Source organism: Dipodomys spectabilis, unplaced genomic scaffold (genome assembly GCF_019054845.1).
Source record: "Dipodomys spectabilis isolate Male_0828 unplaced genomic scaffold, ASM1905484v1 ptg000009l, whole genome shotgun sequence".
Taxonomy (NCBI): domain Eukaryota; kingdom Metazoa; phylum Chordata; class Mammalia; order Rodentia; family Heteromyidae; genus Dipodomys; species Dipodomys spectabilis.
In genome coordinates, this window is record NW_024870686.1 from 12,739,105 (window position 1) to 12,763,251 (window position 24,147).

General features: G+C 44.8%; 2 protein-coding genes across 4 annotated transcripts in view; one reads left to right on the top strand and one right to left on the bottom strand.

Annotated features, from left to right (window-relative positions):
* The window catches only part of Mtus1 (microtubule associated scaffold protein 1), a 167,450-nt gene that overhangs the window by 9,991 nt on the left and 133,312 nt on the right, over window positions 1-24,147 (bottom strand). For all 3 annotated transcript variants that reach the window (XM_042701021.1, XM_042701029.1, XM_042701035.1), the window contains 3 exons: window positions 19,675-19,741; window positions 2,362-2,576; window positions 348-453 (listed from right to left, as the gene is read on the bottom strand). In XM_042701021.1, coding sequence (XP_042556955.1) covers window positions 348-453; window positions 2,362-2,576; window positions 19,675-19,741 — 388 coding nt within the window. The remainder of the gene's footprint in view (window positions 1-347; window positions 454-2,361; window positions 2,577-19,674; window positions 19,742-24,147) is intronic.
* Window positions 9,410-10,839, top strand: LOC122125024 (protein BRICK1-like). Its single transcript, XM_042699591.1, has 2 exons — window positions 9,410-9,524; window positions 10,495-10,839. Exons 1-2 carry the CDS (start codon window positions 9,410-9,412, stop codon window positions 10,803-10,805), a joined length of 426 nt encoding a protein of 141 aa, XP_042555525.1. The 3' UTR covers window positions 10,806-10,839.

Here is a 24,147-nt window from a genome sequence, read left to right on the forward strand (position 1 = left end):
TTCCACCACGGTGCTGGTGTGCCACCGTGGACAGGACACAAACATCCCCAATTTGCCAGGGACCTGAAATAGTATCTACCACCATCACCATCACTGCCCAAAAAGACCTTGAAAACCTTCCAAAGTCCATCCTAGCTCCTTAAAAGACTGGCATTTGTAACCAACTATTGTTTGTATCCTTGGGGGAAAAGGGCATCCATTAACAATGGACAATGCAAAAGGCAATGAAGAACACCCCAAACTAATAGCATGGGGCATTCTCTGGAGGGGAAAGTTATGAATCATTTCCGCTTGTTTTTCTATTACCTCATTCTCAGTTTAAATAGGAAAAACAAAATCATCCTTGCCTGAAAGGGAGGTTTCATAGGCCTTCTTTAGCAATTCTATTTTCTCCGAGTGGCTAGCTTCGATTTCCAACTTAGAGGTCTCATGGGCGGCATTTAGGTTGTCAAACTGTAAGAAACACACAAAACAGTGGTTCAACAATAAACCCGAAAGTCCTAGGCTGAGTAAACCAACCTCAATGTTAAAAGACTTGACACATAAGCTTGCATTTGCATTTAAGGGCATCCCAACTTGGGTGAAGAGAAGCCCAGCCCAATTTGGCCTAGCCACATTCTGCTCCACCTTCCCCAGGAGGAGCACCAGCCTGCAGAGTCTGCAGGGTTCCCTGAGGGCAAGGGCAGAGGCCCTGTGAGGAGAGCATCTGTCCACAGCCCCAGGGCCACCTCAGCCCCAGGCCTTCCACACTGACCACAATACCTCTCTGCTCCTAACAGGAGGGGTAAACAGTAGATGCTATGCATATATTTGCCAATTTAAAAACCAAGCTAAAGGCGGCGCTGGTGGCTCACGCCTGTAATCACTCAGGAGGCTGAGATCTAAGGATCGCAGTTCAAAGCCAGCCCAGGCAGGAAAGTCCGTGAGACTCTTATCTCCAATAAACCAGTAGAAAACAGGAAGTGGCGCTGTGGCTCAAGCGGTAGAGTGCTGGCCTTGAGCTGAAGAGCGCAGGAACAGCGCCCAAGCCCAGAGTTCAAGCCTCACGACCAACCAAAAAAAAAAAAAGGGGGGTGCACTGGGAAGGTGGCTCAGTGGTAGAGCGCTTCATGCACGAGGCCCTGGGTTCGATTCCTCAGCACCACATAAGCAGAAAAAAAAAAGCCGGAAGTGGCGCTGTGGTTCAAGTGGTAGAGTGCTAGCCTTGAGCTGAAGAGCTGAGGGACAGCGCCCAGGCCCAGAGTTCAGGCCCCATGACCGGACCCAAAAAAAACCCAAAAAACTAAAAACGGTGAAATAAAATGTAAGCAAGGTTTATGATATATGAGTATATTGGGAAAAAATGAATTAGAAGTGTCTTTTAAGGAAAAAAAAAAACTTTGAAGAAAAGAAAACCTTTATTTTTAGCAGCATAACACCAATAGCCTGCCAAAGGGCTGTTTTAAACTTTTTATCTTTTCCTTCTTCTTTAAGCACAACGTAAGTACAGTGCTTTGATCATAATTTTAAAAATCCAGTTAAAGATGTATTCATCTAGTAAGCTGGAAGACAAGGAGAAACTCATTAAAGTATGTGAACAAGCAGGTCCTGGTAGCTCACACCTGTAATCTGAGCTACTCAGGAGGCGGAGAGCTGAGGATCACTGGTTGAAACCACGCCAGGCAGAAAAGTGGGCCAGACTCTTATCTCCAGTTAGCTACTGAAAAGCCCCAGAAGTATGGCCCAAGTAAAACAAGCTTAGTTGGAGTATCATGCCCTGAGTTCAAGCCCCAGTACCAATATGCACAGCCACATAGAATGAATAGTACACCAGTCACAATGGTTCATGCTTGTAATCCTAGCCACTCAGGAGGCTGAGTTGGGGAGGACTGCATTTGAGGCAGCCAGTCAGAGCAAAATGTTCTCAGGACACCCAATCTCAACCAGTAAAAACAAGCCAGGGTGTGGTGGTGGCATATCTGACATCCCAGCTATGCAGAAAGTATAAAATAGGGGGACTGAGGTCCAGGACAGCTCAGACAAACACGCAAGGGCCTTATCTCAAAAGTCGCCAAGATGGGCTGGGAAGGTGGCTCAGTGGTAGAGCGCTTGCCTTGAGCTGAATAGCTGAGGGACAGCGCCCAGGCCCAGAGTTCAGGCCCCACGACTGGACCCCAAAAAAAAAAAAGAAAGAAAAAAAAAAGTCGCCAAGAAAAAAGGGCTGGAAGCATGGCTCAAGTGGTAATACACCTGCTTAGCAAGCGTGAGACCCTGAGTTCAAACCCCTATATCATCAAAATGAGAAATCAAAGAAAAAGCGTGTGAAGGCAATCAATCATGATTCAAGCCCATAACCACCTCCGACAGTTCCCAAGCACAGACCTGCTCTTGCAGTTGGGTTTTATACTTCTCCGCTTCCTCGATGTAGATGTTCTGAAGCTTCTCACACTCCCCCGTGTAAAATTCCTTCAGTCTGTTCTCCAGTTCTGTTCTATCAGTCTGGTGCTGCTGGTTTAGCTTCTGGACAAATCCTTCATACGCAGTTTGTAACTCATTTCTGGCTATTTCTAACTTCTCACAAGTGTTCGAAGCAGCGACTAAACATAAAGAGAAGATACCATTTAATTGGCCTGTCCAGAAACTTACAACACCCACACTCATACACCTGTGATGGCCGGGGAAGCACAGTGGTCAGTGGTCAATGGTCAGTGGTTAGTGATCAGTGGACAGTGGACATGAAATGTCTTACCAGCCCATGACGCTGGGATGAACCTTTAAGCAGGGGCCACTGGGACCCTGCACTGTCCTCCTCCGGCTCATTTCCTCACTCCAGGCCCAAAGCAATGGAACCAATCAACCATGGGCTGAACCCACCAAAACAGTGAGCAGAAAATAAGCCTCGTTTTCTCATAACTTGATTATCTCAGGTAGCCTCTTCTTCAAGCAGCAAAATGAGCTGACACCCAAATTTTCATGCATAATTTAGAAGTATATTGTAAAAAGGATTCATTTTTTGGTACCAAAACCAAAAAAGAATCCCAAATAACCATTAAACACTAAAAACCAACTACCTAGCAAGAAGAGAAGAAGTACTTGAGAAAGAGCTGGGGTTTCCAGCAATGATCACAAAAAGAAAAGTCAAGGATTATTCAGGATATTTCCAGTGATGTTACTCCACTCACAGCCTGCCAGGGGTACACGGGAAGATAGCGAAGGAACAGAAACAACTAGGTTGAACATGGTATCCACGCTTGTGCTTTATTTGAGAAGATTTCAACTTTTATTTTAAAAACACAGTCATATGAGCACAGGGATCTACACATGGGACCCTGAAGCAGAAGGACCACAAGTTGGAGGGATTGGCTTGGGAAAATAAAATAGAAACACACACACACATACATAAAACATAGTAATAAAAGCAAAACATTGGGGCTGGGAAGGTGGTTCAGTGGTAGAGTGCTTGCCTTGCTTGTATGAGGCCCTCCCTGGGTTTGATTCCTCAGCACCACATACGCAGAAAAAGTCGGAAGTGGTGCTGTGGCTTAAGTGGTAGAGTGCTAGCCTTGAGCTGAAGAGCAGAGGGACAGCACCCAGGCCCAGAGTTCAGGCCCCACCACCAACTAAACAAACAAGCAAACAAAAGCAAATTAAACACCAATCACTGTGGCATTCAAAAACTCATATTGGGCTGGGAAGGTGGCTCAATGGTAGAGCGCTTGCCTTGCATGCCTGAGGCCCTGGGTTCGATTCCTCAGCACCACATAAGCAAAAAGAAAAAAAAAAGCCGGAAGTGGCGCTGTGGCTCAAGTGGTAGAGCGCTAGACTTGAGCTGAAGAGCTGAGGGACAGCGCCCAGGCCCAGAGTTCAGGCCCCACGACCGGACCCAAAAAAAAAAAAAAACCAAAAAAACTCATATTTAAAATGCTTTGATAGGGGCTGGGAAGTTGGCTCAGTGGTAGAGCACTTGCCTTGCATGCATGAGGCCCTGGGTTCGATTCCTCAGCACCACATAAGCAAAAAGAAAAAAGCCGGAAGTGGTGCTGTGGCTCAAGTGGTAGGGCACTAGCCTTGAGCTGAAGAGCTGAGGACAGTGCTCAGGCCCAGAGTTCAGGCCCCACAACCGGACCAAAAAAAAAAAAATGCTTTGATATACTACTATGTTGAAAAGGTAAATATCTTAAGAAGGCAAAGTAAGTTGATAAAACAAAATTTACAATCTGAACATCCTACCAAAAGCTAAATCACTCATAATGCGGATATACTGATCAACTATACACAGATACACATGCACACACTGCGGTATATCCTATAACTCAAGTTTTCCAGGAAGCCTGATTTCCCATTGTTGAAAACCATCACAAATCAAGGCCCTAAATTCAACCTCCTGTGCTTGCCAAAAAAAAAAAAAAGCCTAATAGTAAAATGAATGATACAATGTTAGCTTCTAGCAACAACCTGGTCTGTTTCAGTTTGAATGTGAAATGCCTCCCACAGTTTCCTGTATTTAACTCTTGGTTCTCAGCTAGTGGTGCTGTTTTGGGAGGTTTGAGAAATGCTAGGAGGTGGGAAGGCTTACCTGGAGAAAGTAGGCCCCAGGAGGCATCCTCTGAGGGTCAGAACTGGTTCCAGTTCCTCCCCTCTTCGCTTCCTATCCACAATGAGGTACATGTTCTGCTGCCTGACCACAGGCCCAGAATCAACAGAGTGAAGGACTATGGACTGAAATCTCCCAAGTCAGGAGCCTAAATATGTCTTCCCTCCCTTGGGTGGTATATGTCAGGTAGTTGGTCATAGTAATTTGAAAGTCTGAGATACTGACAAGATCATGGGGCCAGGATAAGAGGAACTTTTCTCTAAAAGTTTTTCCTCATATTAGACCTTTATATTGAAATAGGTGACAGAAAAATATACTTTGCAGCCAAGCAGTGGAGGCATCAAACAGCTTTCTAGCCAGAGAAATTCCTGATTTCACTTAATTCTTTTGGAATTTCAGATACCAGCAATTTTTGTTCTCTTTTAAATCACACACCCATCTAAAAGCTTCTGTCAGAACCCGAGGCATTGAACTGAACTCAATTACTCAGAAACAAGACCTTGGGCTAGAAGAGTTTCCAAGTGGATGCTGGTAGTAGCTTACACCTGCCAGATTTAAACATCTCTGCTTATAATCAAACTTCTGTCCATTTGGATACATAACTACAGTACATCCGACTTTAAAATAAAAAAGGATACACAGAAATCTCATGTTAACCACCGGATAGGGCTGTTTCCTCTGTTTAAAGAAATGAGCAGTAGCACAAATAGTGTACACTTTTGTTGGGCTCTGGGAAAGAGGGAAATGGGAGGTCAGCTGGGGAGAGTGGGAAAGGAGAAAGGGAGAAAGCAGCCAGGAGGGGCAGGTGGTTGACTGCTGTAATTGCACAGCCCAAAGAGGCAGGCCCAGCCCTAGACAGGGACCTCAGCCTGCAGCTGTGCCCAGACCTTTGCTCTGTTTACAGTTTGTGGGGTGCCGTGTGCACAACAGCTGGCCTGCAGTTATCATTCACAAGGAGCTCCAGTGTGAACCAGCTGGCCTCAGCAACTAAGGAAACATTTCTTTTCCATAGAAACTACTCCTGAAGAGAGAGAGAGAGAGAGAGAGAGAGAGTGTGTGTGTGTGTGTGTGTCTGTGTCCCTGTCGTGGGGTTTGAATTCAGGAGCTCATGCTGTCACTTGGCTTTTTCTGTTCAAATCACGTTTGTGCTCTACCACATGAGCCATACTTTCACTTGCATCTTTTTGCTGGATAATTGGAGATAATGACCTTTTTACCCATGCTGGCTTCAAACCTTAATCTTCAGATCTCAGACTAGGATTACAAGTGTGAGTTATCAGCACTTGACTACTCCTGAACTATTTTTGAAAAAAAAAAAAAATGCACAGGTAGCTGATGCGTGCAAGGCTCCTCAGAATGTTCCCTGTCTGCTGGGACACAGCTGGCTGGGGGAGGGGTTGAAACAAGGAGGTCACCCCCTGTTTTTTTTTTTTTGTTTTTTTGTTTTTTTTTTTTGGGTCCAGTCGTAGGGCTTGAACTCTTCTGGGCCTGGGCGCTGTCCCTCAGCTCTTCAGCTCAAGGCTAGCGCTCTATCACTTGAGCCACAGCGCCACTTCCGGCTTTTTTCTTTTTGCTTATGTGGTGCTGAGGAATCGAACCCAGGGCCTCAGGCATGCAAGGCAAGCGCTCTACCACTGAGCCACCTTCCCAGCCCCTCACCCCCTGTTTTCAGACAGACTTTATGCATTTCATAGTATAGGAGGGATTCCATGTCACCTGTGCCTCTACCACTCGTGTCCCCAGCCCACCTCTTCCTGCCTATTCTCCAGAGTACTACTTGTTCTCAGCAAGTAGTACCAGGCAAAGCTACAATCAAAGTCATCCTGAATTTGTAATGAACAAGCCAGAATGACACGTAGAACAGGTCCCATGCCACAGCCAAATGTCACCCTGGAAAAGGAGAATCAAACTCACCCAGCCCGTTAGCAGTTTCTCTGGCAGAGCAGAAGAAGGACAACAGCTTAACTAATCCTCTTGGGTTTTGTAAGAGGGGATGGGTAGACTTACTAATTCCATCTTTCGCTGATATTCTGGCTAAAAGGAAGTTTGAGCTAAAATGGCTCAGGATGTTCGTTTTCTTTTGAAAAATGACAAAGCTTTCTTCATTTTTATACCTGAGTAGCATACTTCATATGAAATAGTTTAATGCACGAGAGATTGACAAACATCTAAAGAGAACAGAGCCAGAATACTCCTGTTCAAATCTCAGCCACACCACTGATGTGCTACATGATTTCAGCATGATCTTGGCCTGAACTCTGGGCCTGGGAGCTGTCCCTCAGCTCTTCAGCTGAAGGCTAGCACTCTACCACTTGAGCCTCAGCCCCACTTCTGGCTTTTTCTACTATGTGGTGCTGAGGAATCGAACCCAGGGCCTCATGCATGCAAAGCAAGCACTCTACCATTGAGCCACTTTCCCAGCCCCTGATCTTGAGCTTTTTTAAGCCTACATTTCTCATTCTTAAAAATGCAGTGAAGCCAGGCACCCGTGGCTCATACCTGCAGTCTTAGCTACTCAGGAGTCTGAGATCTGAGGATCAGGGTTCAAAGCCAGCCCAGGCAGGAAAGTCTATGAGACTCTTATCTCCAATAAACCACTAGAAAACTGGAAGTGGTACTGCGGCTCAAGCAGTAGAGTGCTTGCCTTGAGCTGAAGAGTGCAGGGACAGCACCCAGGCCCAGAGTTCAAGCTACATGACCAACCAAAAAAAAAAAAAAAAAAGATGCAGTGACTACATGGCCTTCCCTAAGGGATTAAACATGCAAAGCACCTGGCCCTGTGCCTGGGCGGAGTAAGTGCCCTATGTTGTAGCCAATAGAGTCTATTCAAACACACTCGAAGATTCCTCAAAGATATGCCTGGAATTCCACAACAGAGTATAATAGAAGGCTCAATCTCAAGCACTGCATACAGATATACACATGTACATATATAAAAACACATGCATATTTATATACACATTCCTTTACATAGATGATGTTGTGTTTTTGTGGTGCATTTATACCTCAAATCTTTGACCTGTGTGTGTGTGTGTGTGCACATGTGTGTGTATGTGTGCACACACACTCACCAACACTGGTGCTTCAACTCAGCACCTTGATCAACCTCGCCTCTTGAGGCATTCTACCACTTGAGCCACACCCCCATTCCCACCTCAAATCTTTACCTACTATTGTTCTTGACATTACATATAACAACATTTTTCTTGTTTTTCCAGAGATGTTTCTTCCCTTCTAAATTAGTCTTAAAAAAATAGCAGAAAGAACTTAATAAAAGTAAGCCAGATGTCTAAGGCTCACATCTGTAATCCTGGCTCCTCCAGAGGCTGAGAATTGAGGATTGAGGTTCTAAGCCAGTCCAGGCAGAAAAGTTCACAAGACTCCATTTCCAATTAACCGGCGCAATGCTGGGCTGCAGACAGTTCAAGTGTTAGAGTGGCAGCCATGAGTAAGAAAGCTTTTAAAATGAGAGCTCAAGGCCCTGAATTCAAACCTGGATACTGACATAAAAAAAGTAAAATCTCCAGAAAGGTGATGTCACATGGAAGGCTATGACTATTTCTGGTAACATGAAGGGGATCTTGACAGGAAGAAAGGATGCATAAGGAAACATGACAGCCATTGTTTGTGAATATCCACTTACCTGATCTGCTTCAGGCAAGCTCTGTATGTGAAGACCTCTTTATTCCCCTTCTTTGGTTAAATATTTTCCCAGTGTCAGAGTTTGAACTTAGAGCTTTCCCCTTACTGGGCCTGCTTGCCCAGTTGGTGCTCTATCAGTTGAGTCAAACTTCCAGCCTGACATTTTGCTGGTTATTGTGGAGATGGAGTTTCACAGACTTTTCCGCCCAAGTTAGCTTTGAACCTTTTTTCTCTAGATCTCAGCATCCTGAGTGACCAGGATTACATCAGCACCCAGCTCCTTTCACTGATGATTTGTGAAGGAAATCAGCTGCCTCTCCAACTCTGCTTGTCTGCTTTGTGTCTCTCTAGACACCTGAGAACCTGCCACTTGCTCTCAGTTCTGAGCTCCCTCATTAGTTTCTTCAGTAACACACAGTCACTATAAACCTCAGGGAAAATATAATTTAATATTACCTGTCTCCCACCCCCAGAACCATGAATGCAGACATGACCACGATCGTTTCCTAATATCCTTCTATAAAGACGAGTCCTATTACAACACATTTCCAAGGCAAGTGTGGGCTGGACTTATTTTTAGAATGAAGTACTGTCAATGAACAAAGTGACCAAGCAGCCATTTTTTTTTTAAGTAGGCTGAGGGCCAGATATGGTAGAGTATGTCTGTTAGCTCAGCTAGTTGGAAGGCAGAAGAAACAGGAGGATTGAGATCTCAGAGGCCACGCAGGGAAAAAGTTGGTAAAACCATATTCCAGAATGCAAGCCAGAAAAAGAAAAGTGTGGGGGGGGGGGGGACATATTCATACAACAAACACAGGCATGGTAGTGCATTTGCAATCCCCGCTCCTTGGCAGGGAGAGGTAGGAAGATCATGGTCCCAGGGTGGCCCAGGCAAAAGTATAAGACACCGTCTGCAAAGTAGAACTTCCTAGAAACAAAAGGACTAGGAGTGTGAGTGGGGCTCAACTGGTAGTGTGTTTGCCTAGTAATGAGTTGGAGACCAAATTCAGTCTCTTAATACCACGAAAAGAAGATAGGTGATACCAGCACAAAGATAGGACACAGCCTGTACTTGAGGCACAGGCATTTCAAACTTTCTGAGCTTGTGTGTGCTGATTAGCAAGGCAGAACTAAATACAACCTGTTCTGGCAGCCATAATTCAGTCTGATGGGGGTAAAGTCAACTGTAGAATGATGCTCACTACGCTTTGCAAAGTTAAGTCTTCACAGCAGGTGGAATGGTCACCTGCTCTTACTTCAGGTTTGGTTTCTGTGAAGGTGCTTTTTCACATCCTCAGCGATCAGGCAGGTAGGTGGTAGGATGAGAATCTTTTCTAAATTTCAAAATTAGCAGCATATGGCTTGCTGATTGCTTTGGTCATGATACCCACGAATCTCTATGAACTACTTACAAAGCCTCCCACAATCCTAACTTGTGAGCAACTGACTTTCATAAAACACCTGCGCTCAGCAAACCAACCTCCATAAATAACAGCACTCCGCCTTTACAACTCCGCTCAAGACTTGCAAAGGGCCTCGCACATTTAATTCATCATGTCATCTAATAAATGCAGCAAGTTGAAAATAAGGCATCATCATAAATCTCATTTTACCACAAAGGGAAGCAAGGTAGTAAATCTGGGTAGGGACCTTCCTTGAGCTCCCCACAGATTCACGGCACAGCGCACCCACTGACCACCTTCTCAACTTGAGCCACAGGAGGGAGACGCTCATTCAGAGGTACAACGGAACCCAGCAATGCTAGGCCTCAGTTCTCTTGGAGAGGCGCTGCTTAGAGTGAAGATATTGATAACACACAATAAAAACGAGCCCCCCCCCCCCAATCTTTCCTCTACAACCATTAGTCCTGACAAAGTTGCTGGCAGATGAGTGATACCCAGGCCAGTCAGCCTATCTTTCATCTTCCAACACAGCACCAGCCAGACCGCGCTGCCTGAGCTGAGCTGAGCTCTGAAATGACTTTCAGCTTGTGCATCTGTCAACAAAAGGCTGAAAAACAGATGCTCTTTTTTTTTTACCCCCCCAACCAACAATCCACGTACACATAAAAATATCCGGGAACAAAGTGGATCCAAGACAAAAACATAGCTGAGTGAGATCGTGTGAAAAAGGAGTTTGGTTCAACCGAATGAATACATTCAGTGCCAATTAAAAGATGATTTCGAGTCAGGTGCTAACTATCTGCCACTTCTCCCTGGGGAGTCATTCCCAGGGCATAAGGGGCAAACCAACCAGTTAAAGTTGTTGGTGAGCGTAAGCCCTGGAAGACGAGGTCCCGGGTTGGACTCATCATTCACTTGGAGCTATTGATAAAGGCACCAGGCTGGAGGGTGCACGTGCAGTTATCCTGCTCGAGGATCCAGTGCAGCGAGAGATCCACCAGGACTGGGAGAACCGGGAATATACTGAACTCATAACCTGCAGCATCCAGAAAATCGTGGACTTTCTCAACTCGTTTGATATGTCTAGCTGTTCAAGACTCGCAATACTAAATGAGAAACTGACAGCCCTTGAGCGGAGAATAGAATACATTGAAGCCCAGGTGACAAAAGGTGAGACACTCACCTAGAACTGTGCCGTGCTGCTGACAAGTTGCTGTTCGGGGCATAGGCGGTGTACACGGGGGAGTGTGATGTGGCGTGGGGGACTGGGAAACAGCATTAGGGGTTTGTACTTCTTGAGTAACGTTTCATGGAGCTGTGGTTAAATGTAGTGGAGGGGTGGAGCCTGAAGCCTGGGACTCTACGCAGCTCCTCCCACTTCTCACGCCCAGATTTTCCTTTCTGTTCTCATTCCCTCTGCACTGACCCCATCAACAGTCCTTGTCTGCTCCCCAACCGAGGTGGGCGGTGGGAGGTGGGGGGCAGTCCCGGCTAGGACCCCCCCAGGCCTGGCAGTGTGACTGCCCAGGGAATGTTGCCAATCCACCAGTTTCTTAAGGTCACTGCCAGGCCCTCATGTGGCTTGAAAGGGGCACTTTCAGACTTTTCTGTCACTTGGGGTGTCTGTACCTCTCATATTTCCCTAATAAACTCCTTAACTTAAAAAAAAAAAAAAAGCACCAGGCTGAATACTGGTGGCTCACACCTGCAATCATAGCTACTCAGGAGGTGGCGATTTGAGGATTTTGATTTAAAGGCAGCCTGGGCAGGGAAACTCTTTTGTATTTTATTGTCGAGGTGATATGCACAGGGGTTACATAAGGTACGGGTACATTTCTTGTCTAACATTGTTTTGCTTCCCTTGTTTTTCTCCCACTTTCCCTCCCTCCCCACCAAGTTGTAAAGTTCATTTTTAACACAGTGCCTTGTGAGTATCTCTGTTGCACTGGTTCACGCTTTGTCCTTTGTGAGACTCTTATCTTCAATCAACCACCAAAGAGCTGGAAGTGGGGCTGTGGTTCAAATGGTAGAGCACTAGCTTTGAACAAAAGCTCAAGGACAGCACCCAGGCCCTGAGTTTAAGCCCCAGGACTGGGAAGAAAAAAAAAAGGAGCGGGGGGGGGGGGGGGGGGGGGGGACACTTGCTTCACCTGGGTAATATCCAAAGGACATTTCTGGCTAAACTGAATGTGAATTGGTGGGCATGTGCACTGAGATGTTGAACCCTCTAACTAGATGTTTTATCACACAGGGAAGTTTGAGAACTACTGTTCTTGAAAACTAGCATTAAATGAGAAAAGGTAAATGTTGAGAGCTTAGAGTTAGAACAAGCATCAGGAGAAGAGAGAATGTTCCATGGGTTTCCAAAACCAAACAGCATGGCATTTTGTACTTCTGCAAGTGAATGAATACAGCCTTCTACTTAGAAATACAGCCAAAGTCCAAATTTAAGGCAGATGGACAGGAAAAGAATGGCCTCATTTGAAGTGGAGATCAACTCCATCTTTTAACAGCTCAGCGAGAAAAAGAGCTTTTGAGTATACAGTTGGTTTCTATCATCCTAAAAGATTTTCATGAAATCCTCCTTCAAAGAAAATCACTCCTGGAATTTTGTAACTCAGAAGTGACTTAGCTATAAAGTTACTTTATTTTTCTTATCCAAGTCATTGGACTTGAACTTAGGCCTATTGCCGTCCCTGAGCTTTTATGTTTAAGGCTAGTGTTCTACCACTTGAGCCATAGCTTCCCCTTCTGGATATTTGGTTGTCAGTTGGAGGTAAGAGTCTCACAGGCTTTCCTGGTCAGCCTGGCTTCAAATGGCAATCCTCAGATCTCAGCCTCCAGAGCAGCTAGGATTACAGTTGAGTTATCAGAGCCCTGCTTTAAGTTACTTTAAATACACAGCTTTGTTAAACCAAAGTTAGAGCCAGATCTGGAAGGGTGAAAGAATGAACACATTCCAGAACGTGTAAGCTAATCTGAGTTCATGGACACCAGAGCAGTGTTGATTACATGATTTGTACACTGCTTTTAACTTTTGAATGTAAGAAGACTTTGTAATTTAACGATACTTTATTTCTGAAAGATTCCAAAAGTAGCCATTGATGCAAACTCATGTTATTTCATGTAACAAAAGTTACATGAAGCTTTTCCTGCTATGGTAGGTCTAGTGATTTGGGCTCCTCTCCAAACTCTGCTTCCAAGATGTCTGGCATTGTAGAAGTTACTTGACTTCTAAGTTTGCCACTCAAACATGCCTCTCTTGTGTCATAGTTTTCAGAATAAGAGGCAAGATCCACAAGCCTTTATATTGTTAGTATAGGAATCCCAGGAATAGCCTGTGAATTAAGGCTTATAATTCCATTGGGGCAGACATTGGTGGTTCACATCTGAGGATCACGGTTCAAAGCCAGCCCAGGCAGAAAAAGGTCTGTGAGACTCTTTATCTCTAATAAACCATCCAAAAAAGAAAGAAAGAAAGAAAGAAAGAAAGAAAGAAAGAAAGAAAGAAAGAAAGAAAGAAAGAAAGAAAGAAAGAAAGAAAGAAAGAAAGGAAGAAAGGAAGAAAGGAAGAAAGGAAGAAAGAAAGAAAGAAAGAAAGAATCCTGAGGTGGAACTGTGGTTCAGATGGTAGAGTGTTAGCCTTGAATGAAAATGCTAAAGGACAACACCCAAGCCCTGTGTTCAAGCCCTGTACCAGCACTCCCTCCAGATCCCCCCAAAAAGAACCAACAATAAAAAACATTGGGTTTACAAAATAGAAACCATCAGGACTAATGTATAAAACATATTGAGACTTAGCTGCAAGTTCTTGTGGCTAAAAATTAATTTTAAAATATGAATACCTCTCTTTATTACTACAGATGGCAAACATATGATTCAAAGAACAGTAAGAGAAAAAGCAAAAAGAACTCCAAAAGATGATGGAGGACCTTAGCGGCAGCTTTTATTCAACATGACTATAGAAGGAATCAGAAGGATATACCTGTCTCCCCCCCCCCCCCCCCCCATCTCAGAGGCAGAAGTTTGCAGCAGAAGAAGACCATTAAATCTGATTATAAACTCTATCAAAGACTGACATCTCCAAAATGATCTACCGATCAGCTGGGATCATCAGACATGTTTCCAAGAGAATTGTAGCTCACCTTTGTTATTCAAACTGGACAGAAATGTCCTAATTAAAACAGTGTGTAGGAAAACATTCGCATACAGCCCCTTCAAGTTTAGCTATGACAAGGAAAAAATGACATCCTTAACCTCCATCTTTAGCTGCAAAATCCTTCACTGCAGTCTAAGCACTGAGTATGTGACACAAGGTGGTAGAACTACCAGCCTGGCACCTTTGAAGCATCATAGCTCTAGGTAGTGACAAGAAGAATTTAAACAAACAACTGTAAGAACCAAGTCTGCAGGGGCACAGAGTAAGTACGCTGAAGGGCATAGCAAAGTCAAAACTAACTAGCTTGAAAGATGGGGGAGGGGCAAGAAACTCAACTGAAAACAAGGTTATTTTAGCTAGGACTTAAACATGAGAAAATGGGGAGCTTGAGAGCCAAGAAAAGAAGGGTAGTACAAAGTAGAAAAAGAAGTTATGCTAAGGAGTGGACAGAGATATGAATTAGCCTGTGACTAGGAGGACAAAGATGTGAGAATGAAAGGAAGGTCAGCCAGACATCAAGCAAGGATGAATGATCTTGGGTGTTCAGGCTGTTGTGTGCTTTAATATATCGGAACCTTTTCTCCAAAACCATTTAGATTTGTTCAAACTGTCCAGTAGAACTGGGTGCAGGTGGCTCATGCCTGCAATCCTAGCTACTCAGCAGACTGAGACCTGAGAATATGATCCAGCCCATGCAGACAAATTTGTGAAACTCTTATTTCCAATTAACTGGCAAAAAAAAAAAAAAGCCAGAAATGGATATGTGGCTCAAGTGGCAGAGCACTAGCTAAGAGTAAAAAAGCTGAGCAAGAATCCTGAGTTCAAGCCCCAGGACCAAAACGAAAACACCGTCCAGTAGAATGTTGGGTATGGGGCTGGGAAGGTAGCTCAGCAGTAGAGTGCATGCCTTGCAAGCATGAGGCCCTGGGTTCGATTCCTCAGCACCACATAAACAGAAAAAGCTGGAAGTGGCGCTGTGGCTCCAGTAGTAGAGCACTAGCCTTGAGCTGAAGAGCTGAGGGACAGACCCAGAGTTCAGGCTCCATGACCGGCAAAAAACAAAACAAAACAAAAAAAACGAAAGTTGGGTATGACTGCACATTCCTGTAATCTCAGCACTCTGGAAGTTGAGGAACAAGGATCGTGAATTCAAGGCCAGCTAGGGCTATATAGCAAGACCCTTATGTCAAGACAAATCCCCATTAAAGGATGCATATCTGATTTTATATATAGTCCTGGGCACATATGAAGAGATGTGGGCTAAGATGGTAGTTACTTGGAAAGGTTGAAGAATCATAGCCCAAAGCTGGCTGTGGGCATAACCTTGAGACCCCATCTGTGTGACTCTGATGTTAAATAGTTGCCTGGAGAACTCAAGGCCCTATGTTCAAACACAAAAAACCCCACAAATATACTGGGTGTAAATTAAAATAATGGCAGCCAGAATGCTGAGGATGCATGGATCTCAATAAGTTTTAATAAGATACAAGACTATATCCAGGTAGAGGAAGAATGCTGGCTTAGTTAATAAGAGACTTAGTAATACCACTACACAAGCTGGGAAGTACACTGTGCCCAACAGGCTTCTGTGAGGAGACACTGGAATGGGTTCTGGAAGCAAGGGGCTGTGGATGGTTCATCTGGATGAGCCCTTCTCCAGGAAGCATGCACCTGCAGCCCAGGAAGGAGAGTACTAGGCAAACAGAGGTAAGAGGCAAAGCCAGGAGTGGATGAGCAAACCACTGATATCACCATGACCTGTGTGGTAGGCCTACTCTGTAGACATCTCTATCGTCAGGAAACAGGACTGCAGTGCAGCAACCACCCAAAGTGCTGGCCTTCAGTTTAAAACATCAGAGGACACAGCAACGTGAATCCATCTCATTGTCAAAATGTGTGGAACAGGCAGCGGTGGTAGAACTTCAAGTTCAAGGCCAGCCTGGGTTCCAGAGTCCAAAGCTGTATTTATTCACACAAAGACAAGGGACTCTGCAAATAAAATGTCTTTTAGAATGGTGGGTTTATGAGCTAGCCTTGCTTAAAAATTTTTCTTTTCACACTTTTTTTTCTTAAATATAAAGGAACTTTAAAACCTCAAACACCAATAAATATCAATGAATATGTATTCATGCAGATGAAAAGATTATGGTTTTTCAAAAAAAAAAAAAACCCTACAACAACTCTTAGCAATTAAGAACTTCACTGCCTGAAAATAACAGAAAAAACACAAACCCAGTAACTACCTCAGTATAAAATATCTGCGAATGACTGGCTATGGAGAGCCTCTTGGTTTTGTTCTAGGGAAACAGGGTTTTTTGGAAGAGTTTTTTTCAGAAGCAGAGGTTAGCCATTGTGTGGAGGAGTGTGGCTCAGATGGCAGCAATAGGCTGGCTGCATTTCAGTAAGATGGCTTCACTTTGGTAGCAGAGGAATCTTGCCAGGGTAACTCATGACAATGGGAAAGCTGGTCGGTGGTAGGGATAAATGGTGACCTTTAAATTCTAAAAGCTACAATCACAGACTCTACTAGGGTGTCTGTGCTCCTGAATTTATGAATAGGCTTCTGAGTAGGCTTCTGTTCTTTGCTCAACTGTGGTTTAGGAACTGTGTCCCAATGTTCAGAAAAGGTATAGGGAAAAAAAAAATTAACCAGTGGAAGAGTGACGTTCATTACCCCTTTATGACTATTGGAGAAAAAGGTAGAAACATTGATGACAAGGCGGTGGTGACAATGGGCCTCTTAAGATACCTGGACCAGTTACTATGTGGTTGGTTCAAATATTACCAACTCCAGCAACACAAACATGTACAGACTTCATGTCACTGATGAGGAAACTGTACTCAAGGGGCTAGGCGTGGAGGGACAAAAACTTACACGACTAACTCTATACTGAACTCAGACATCTGGGGAAAAGATTGAGTCTCACCTCCATTTGCATCTGCAAGAGCCTGTCCTGAGGGATTTCTACTAACATTTCACCTGATTACCATTGCTTTCCACAATATGGCTTGTGCCCACACAAAATAGCCAGCGAGTTTAATTACTATACAGCTTTAAAATTACATACACTTCGTAATAGCTATTATTTAATAACAGTTAACACTTAGTGCTAGACACTTTACCCTGTAATATGTTTGTATTACCTCAGGAGAACCTCAAAACCACCCTGGGACAATTACTGCTGCCATTTTACAGAGAATGAAACGGAGACAGGAGAGAGTATGTGTGACTTGCTCCAGGCCAATCAGCTACCAGGCATTTAAACCTGGACGCTGTAATGGTATAGTCCCAAAACATCTCACTGCCTAAACTTTGAGGACTGTGTTATGCAAGTCCATCCTTTCCCTCTCAGGCCCAGCTGAAACTAACAATCCAACCGCCAACTCGGGAGTGCAGTCACTACAAGTGTTTAAAATGTCCTCGCCCCTAACAGAACTGAACCATTTGCAAATGCCTTAAGCTGTTGTTCAAGCAAAACTGCCTGATTGAACAGCAGCAGTGTCACCTGCCCTGATCCAACCTCCGGTGACAGAATATGGGACAGGCCACCCACGGCACCTGACACTCAGGCAGCAGCAGGACACGCTCTCCTTGTCACAAAAGGGAGAGTGGGTACATACTGAGGGCTACTTCCTGGCTGGAGGTATTGAGTGGCTGGGTCCCCATTTATATCGTGTAATTGGGCCATACCCTAGAAAGTAAAAGGAGGATCAGCCACTCAGGCAGAGTCAATGAGCCCAGTGTTTGTTTCTCAGTTCTCAGTGTGGAGAGAGCCGAAACCTGAAACACAAGGCAGACGCAGTGCCACCTCCACCGGTTCCTGATCAACTCCAGAGCATACAAAAAGGCCTCTTTCCTGTTCCTAACTTTCTATCCACAATTGCATTTAAGGCAGAGACACAGCAGATTAAGCTGCCTTTCTGGGCAGGCAAAAGGGCAGCAGTCAGGCCATGTGGCAGGAAGCCTTCTGAGTCCAAGGGCTGGGCTGCCTCACAGCTGGGCTTCCCCTGAACTGCTTCCCAAGCCTGGGGAGCTAAGTTTCTTTCCTTCCTTCTTCCTTCCTTCCTTTTTTTTTCTTTCTTTCTTCCCTTCTTTCCTTCTCTTTGTCTTTTCTTTTTTTTGTTCTTGTTGTTGTTGTGAGTTGTGGGGGCTTGAACTCAGGGCCTGGCTGCTATCCCAGAACCTATTTGTGCTCAAGGCTAGTGCTCTACCACGTGGGCCACAGCTCCACTTCCAGTTTTGGAGTGGTTAACTGGCGATAAGAGTCTCACAAGGACTTTTCTGCCTAGGCTGGCTTCAACCCATGTCCCTCAGATCTCAGCCTCCTGAGTAGCTAAGATTACAGGCACCTGGCAGTTTCATTCTTCTTAATAGTACTTTCCTGTGAAGGATCCTTCATTCCTATAGCGTGAGACAAAGTCAAAAATGATGTCTTCTAAAGAGTTTGGCTTTGCCAAAGGTAGAGAAAGTGTGGACCCTACATGCACAGGCTCTGCTTGGCCCATTCTTGGTGTTAAGAATGGTTCTGCACCGGGTGCTGGTGGCTCACACCTGTCATCCTAGCTACACAGGAGGCTGAGATCTGAGAATTGGGGTTCAAAGCCAGACAGAGCAGGAAATTCCCCCTCAGACTCTTATCTCCAACTAACAACCAGAAAACCAGAAGTAGCACTGTGGCTCAAGTACTAGAGCACTTGCCTTGAGCTGAAGAGCTGAGGGACAGTGCCCAGGCCCAGAGTTCATGCCTTACAACCAACCAACCAAAAACAAACAAACAAACAAAAAAAAAAACAGAGGGGCTGGGAAGGTGGCTCAGTGTTAGAGCGCTTGCCTTGCATGCATGAGGCCCTGGGTTCGATTCCTCAGCACCACATAAGAAAAAAAGAAAAAAGCCGGAAGTGGTGCTGTGGCTCAAGTGGTAGAGTGCTAGCCTTGAGCTGAAAAGCTGAGGGACAGCGCCCAGGCCCAGAGTTCAGGCCCCACGACCGGACCAAAACAAAATAAAACAAAAAAACCCAGAATGGTTCTACAGATCAGACTGGCAATGCCTATCCTTACCTAGGGGAAAAAAAATAGGCAGAATCTTTTCCAAACTAGGCAGACAATTTGTTTCTGTAGCGGTTTCTGTAACTTCTACTTAATCGTGTGTTCAGTGGTTACTGTGCTAGGCTGCATAGCTCTCCCAGACAGGAGACCCTCAGCACTGTCCATTCACCCCATCACAGTAGCTAAGCCCAAAACGGCAGTATTGTCTTTGTCTCTTGCTGGGGATCTCTAGGACAGATAAGAACTTAAAATAGTGGCCTTGCCTATGAACAGTAGCAGGAACCTCAGACATAGAGTAACCTCAGGATCTGGGTGGCTATTGGGCCCCAGTTTCGTCCAGCTGGTAAGATTAGTATGGAATACGCCTCTTTTTCAGATGGGCCAGCTTCAACTTTATACTCATACTACTCACAAACCATCTCCACGAAGTATATGACTGTATTCCGGGAGGGGAATAGCCTCAACACTTTTTAAATATGAAAAGTGATTCAGAATCAAAAAGCAAAAAACCATGATGGAATTATTTAACAGGAATCCACTTGGTAACAACAGCCCTTCTACCCCCTCTCTTCAGCAAGAGACATGCTTTGGTCATCAGAGGCTCCGCTGGGCTTAAGTCAGATCTGTGCCAGGAATTCTGTGAACTTAAGGTCAAGCTGCCAAGATTCAAAAGAAATGTGGACACTAAGTGTTTGTACAGATAAGGGAGAAAGAGAGCAGGACTGCCAGCAAGCAACTTCAGCCACAATGCAGATGAGAAGACCACATTTTCCAATTCTCCCATGTTTACACACACATACACACACACACACACACACACACTCTCTCTCTCTCTCTCTCTCTCTCTTACCTAGCTCTCCTCGGAGGTTAACAAGTTCTTGAGATAGGGTTTTGTGTTGCTTCAGTGCTTCCTCCCGCTGTGGGAAGAAAAGAAGAAAAAAACACCTGGAGTTATTCATGTTTTGAAGGGGGTCCCTTTCAGTAAAGTACCCACACTTGTTATCTCTAGGGGTTTAAAAAAAAAAAATGAGATCCAGAATGGAGAAGTCAAGATACCACTTAGGCTAACAGTTTTGTGTTGTCAGAAAACACAGATGTCCCAGAGTTGTGAAGGAAATTCCTGTTTCAAAAATCTGTATTTTCACAGGTCCCAGAGAAACTTTCCTTTGAGGAGCTGAATGGCTCATTTACACATATTTGCTGTGAGTCAATGCTTCATTGTGGATCCATAGAACCTTCTAGCTAATGCATACTGTACTTAAGATGTAATGTGCTCTCCTCCAAGGGCAATAAAGACCTAATCAGGTTAAGATAAATATTTAATGTTCTAAACACAGGCACTTGTATGGACTTTGTCCTATATCCACAAACCAGAAAGTTTTGTACAAAGGACTTTTTTTTTCCTAAAAGGAAAAGTTTTGTTACAGAACTATGACCAAAGGAGAAGAGAACGAGAATCTTTGACAACTCAATTAATTGTACCCAGGGAACACACTAAGTTCAAAGGATTATAGCCTGGAGCAGCTATCATTCTAAATTGATGTTAGAAAAAAAAATGAGCTCAATGAAACCAGGCAGCTGTTTCCACATTAAAAACAAAACAAAACATGTATCAACCCTGAGATAAAGAATACATTTCTAAGTAACCAGCAAACTCACACATCCACATCCACAAATACAGTTGTGAGGTCAGATTCCTGAACACCCAGGGTATAACTAAGAAAGACATTTCCTTAGTTCTTCCGAGCTTCCTGCCCTAGGCCAGACCACCGCAGGGCATCTCCATGGGGTTGCAGAGATGACCTGTGCCCTTTGCAGCCAGACCAGAGTTGCTTGTCATTCCACACACTTGCCCAATTCCAGACACCCTCCATCCTCCTCCTCCTCCGCCTGGTCCCTGGTCTTCCAGCAAAGCACTACAAACAAACACTCATTACCCTTGTAGCCGCACATGGAGGAGAGAGGCACATTTTGCTGCTGGGGCAGCCCATGTTCCAGCTTCTGTCTCCAACTCCCCCACCCCCTGCACCGTCCGAGGAGTGCACAGGTGGCCGCGCCTCCCACCCCTCGGCACGGTCTCCATTCAAAGCTCTACCAGGAAGAGCGCCATTGGCCCTGCGTGGCGGTCCTGCCTGTCCTGCAGGTTACCGTATGCCTCAGACTCCTCTCTCCCCACAGAAGCTGATACTGCAGCTTCTGCCTTTGGCACAGGCAGCCTGCGATTACTTAAAGCCACAGCCCTTCATTTCAGGAAAAATGAGAGCCAGACATTAGACTGATCGATTGCCACTTACTTAATATCAGCTGGGATGGTGGGAACAAAAACTGACCCTCTCTCCACGGATAATGGAGTTATTTTTAGATTTGTGGGCCTTTTTTTTTCTTTCACTCCCCTCTCTAATTGAGGCCATTAGATTATCACACTAATAGAAAAGGGAAACTTGTTCTTTGAAACCCATATACTAAATGAGGTTATGAACTAGGTGAAGGGCAAGCAAAGGGGGGGGGGGGTTGTGATTCAGAATTGCAAATGACATTATAAATTGAAAACTGTTTCTCTTGAAATGTGATTACTTAAAATGTAGTCCAAGCTAGGCACAGATAGCTCACGCCTATCATCCTAGCTACTCAGGAGGCTGAGATCTAAGGATCCTGATTCCGTGCCAGCTCACAGCAGGATATAAGACTCTTATCTCCAATTAACCACCAGAAAACCTGAAGTGGTGTTGTGCCTCAAAGTGGTAGAGCACTAGCCTTGAGCAAAAGAGCTCAGGGACAGCAGCTAGGCCCTGAAATCAAGCCCCATGACCATCAAAAAAACACAAACAGAAAAACATAGTCCACAGATCAGGGTGGTGGGGGAGTGGGGGGGGGGGGTGGAGGACTAGTACTGGGGCTTACACTCAGTTTGAGCATGAGTGCTATCCAGGAATCTTTTTTTTTTGTCAGTCCTGGATCTTGAACTCAGGGCCTGGGCACAGTCCCTGAGCTATGTCGCTCAAGGCTAGTGCGCTACCACTTTGAGTCACAGCATCACTTCCTGTTTTCTGGTGGTTAACTAGAGATAAGAGTCTCAAGGACTTTCCTGCCTGCGCTGGCTTGGAATCACCATCCTCAGATCTCAGCCTCCAGAGTAGCTAGGATTACAGGTGGGAGCCACCTCCCCCAATTCAATGGATTTTTTTTTTTAAGACTGTAGTGTTGATTTAAGTGCTATTAAGCACTAGAGATGTCATCTACTACTTTATCATATTCTACATTTACTTTTATTTTTTGCCCTAGTCTCTTATCAATAGCTAAAGGAGTGTAAACACTAGCATGAGGATTCCACAGTAGCTCGAATTTAAGAAAAAAAAAATTTGGTGGGGGGAGGTCTGTCACCGGAGGCTAATGCCTACAATCCTAGCTACTAGTGAGGTTGAAAATAGAAAGACTGTGGTTCAAGGCAAGCTCTGGCAGAAAGTTTGTGAGACCTCTTCTCCAGCCTAGCAGGGACATAATGGTGCATGCCTGTCATCCTAAGCTAGGAAGGATGCTCTGACTGAAAGGACTGCAGTTCTAGGTCAGCCTGGGCAGAAAAGTATGCAAGACTCCATCTTAACAAAAACCTGGTAGGTGTGGTGACAAGTGCCTGTCACCCTAGCAATGATGGGGAGCCTAAAATAGGGTGGGTCACTGTGGCCATGTGTATTTCTGGGCAGGAAGTGAGCCCCTATCCCCACACTCTAAAATAAAAAGCTCAAAAAGGGCTGAAGGTGAGCTTAGTAATTGAGCACCTGCCTGCCAAGCACAAGGCCTTGGTTTCAAAATGCCAGGACCACCACCAAAATTTTTTTGAGTCATTTTGGCCTTAGTATTGTCCCTAAATGTGTGTGTGTGTGTGTGTGTGTGTGTGTGTGTTTAATGTTGTATTAAGTTTTTAAAAATAGTAAGTCAAGCTTTTAAAAATAGTAAGTCATTGGTTTTTAGTTTGTTTTTGGATTAAAGTTTGACAATCAAAATAATGGAAGAAAATAAACTAATATTATATATATATATGCTATTAATCTCAAATTTCAGGCTTCCTTTTGTTAATTGATCTAGTTCTGACCATTGGTAGCAAGTTTTGCCACTCAAACGATAGGAAAACCAGAAGATATCTTTGTAGTTATCCACAAGTGATCCCAAAACACACTCAGTGAACTTGGGTACAGTCACTTTCCAATAGTAGCCAAGTTGTTAATAGAAGGAAGAGATGGCAAGAAAATCAAATCATTCCCCACTTTCACAGAAACCGAAAGGTGAGAAAGATTTAAAACACTGCTGACGGCCTATATTCAAAGCAATTCCATAAAAGCCATTCTCTTCCATCCCAAATACTACCAGGTGACAGTTTTTGCTTAGGAAGGGTGTCTGTGGGATAAGCAATGTCAGTCTTCATGTGGCCATTTCCCTCTATGTCCCCTGCACTCAACCATCCCATCCTCAGTGCCTTAGAAGCCTTTTTTTTTTTTTGGGGGGGGAGGGGGGGGGAGGTCCGGTCGTGGGGCCTGAACTCTGGGCCTGGGCGCTGTCCCTCAGCTCTTCAGCTCAAGGCTAGCACTCTACCACTTGAGCCACAGCGCCACTTCCAGCTTTTCCCTTTTTGCTTATGTGGTGCTGAGGAATCGAACCCAGGACCTCATGAATGCAAGGCAAGCACTCTACCACTGAGCCACCTTCCCAGCCCCCTTAGAAACCATTTATATCTCCAGATACCTGCCAATCACAGAAACAGCCAACTGTAGCCACCTTCACATTTCTGTGTCCCAATGATTGTCCCAAATCAGCCAACTCATAAGAATGGAGGTGTGGCACAAACAGTCAAATGTCAGCCTTGAGCAAACAAGCTAAGCACAAGAGCATGAGGCCTTCAGTACAAGCCCCAGTTCTTGCACAGAAGTGAGCTAGCTCTTCTTCCTTAATACTGTGTCTCACTCAAATCCTCTGTCCTTTTCTCTGAGGGGTGCTAGATTAGTATTTCATGTTCTTTGTGTCTGTAACCTTCCTTGCTCAAAAAGTCTCTCGTTGGGCTTATTACAAACAAAACTCAGGGCTGGAAGTGTAGCTCCATGGGAGATCAGGTGCTCAGCCTGTGTGAGGCTCTGGGGTTATATCCCCCATCCCAAGAAGGAAAAGGGAAGGAGAAGGGGAAGGAAGATCATTGCAGTTCCTTGGACCTGAGTCCTCCAGCTCATTCTCAGAATCCCAGCCTTTCCTGTGCAAGTCCCAGCCGCCATGCTTACCCCACCGCCACAATGCTTTCAATGCCAGCCTCAGAAGATGACCGGCTTTCTTTGCCCGA

Bases quoted from the DNA above. Each gene is read 5' to 3' on its own strand.
- LOC122125024 (XM_042699591.1), top strand. From the start codon at position 9,410: ATGCTCACTACGCTTTGCAAAGTTAAGTCTTCACAGCAGGTGGAATGG. The intron at 9,525-10,494 runs GTAGGTGGTAGG...GGTGAGCGTAAG, and splicing joins CATCCTCAGCGATCAGGCAG to CCCTGGAAGACGAGGTCCCG.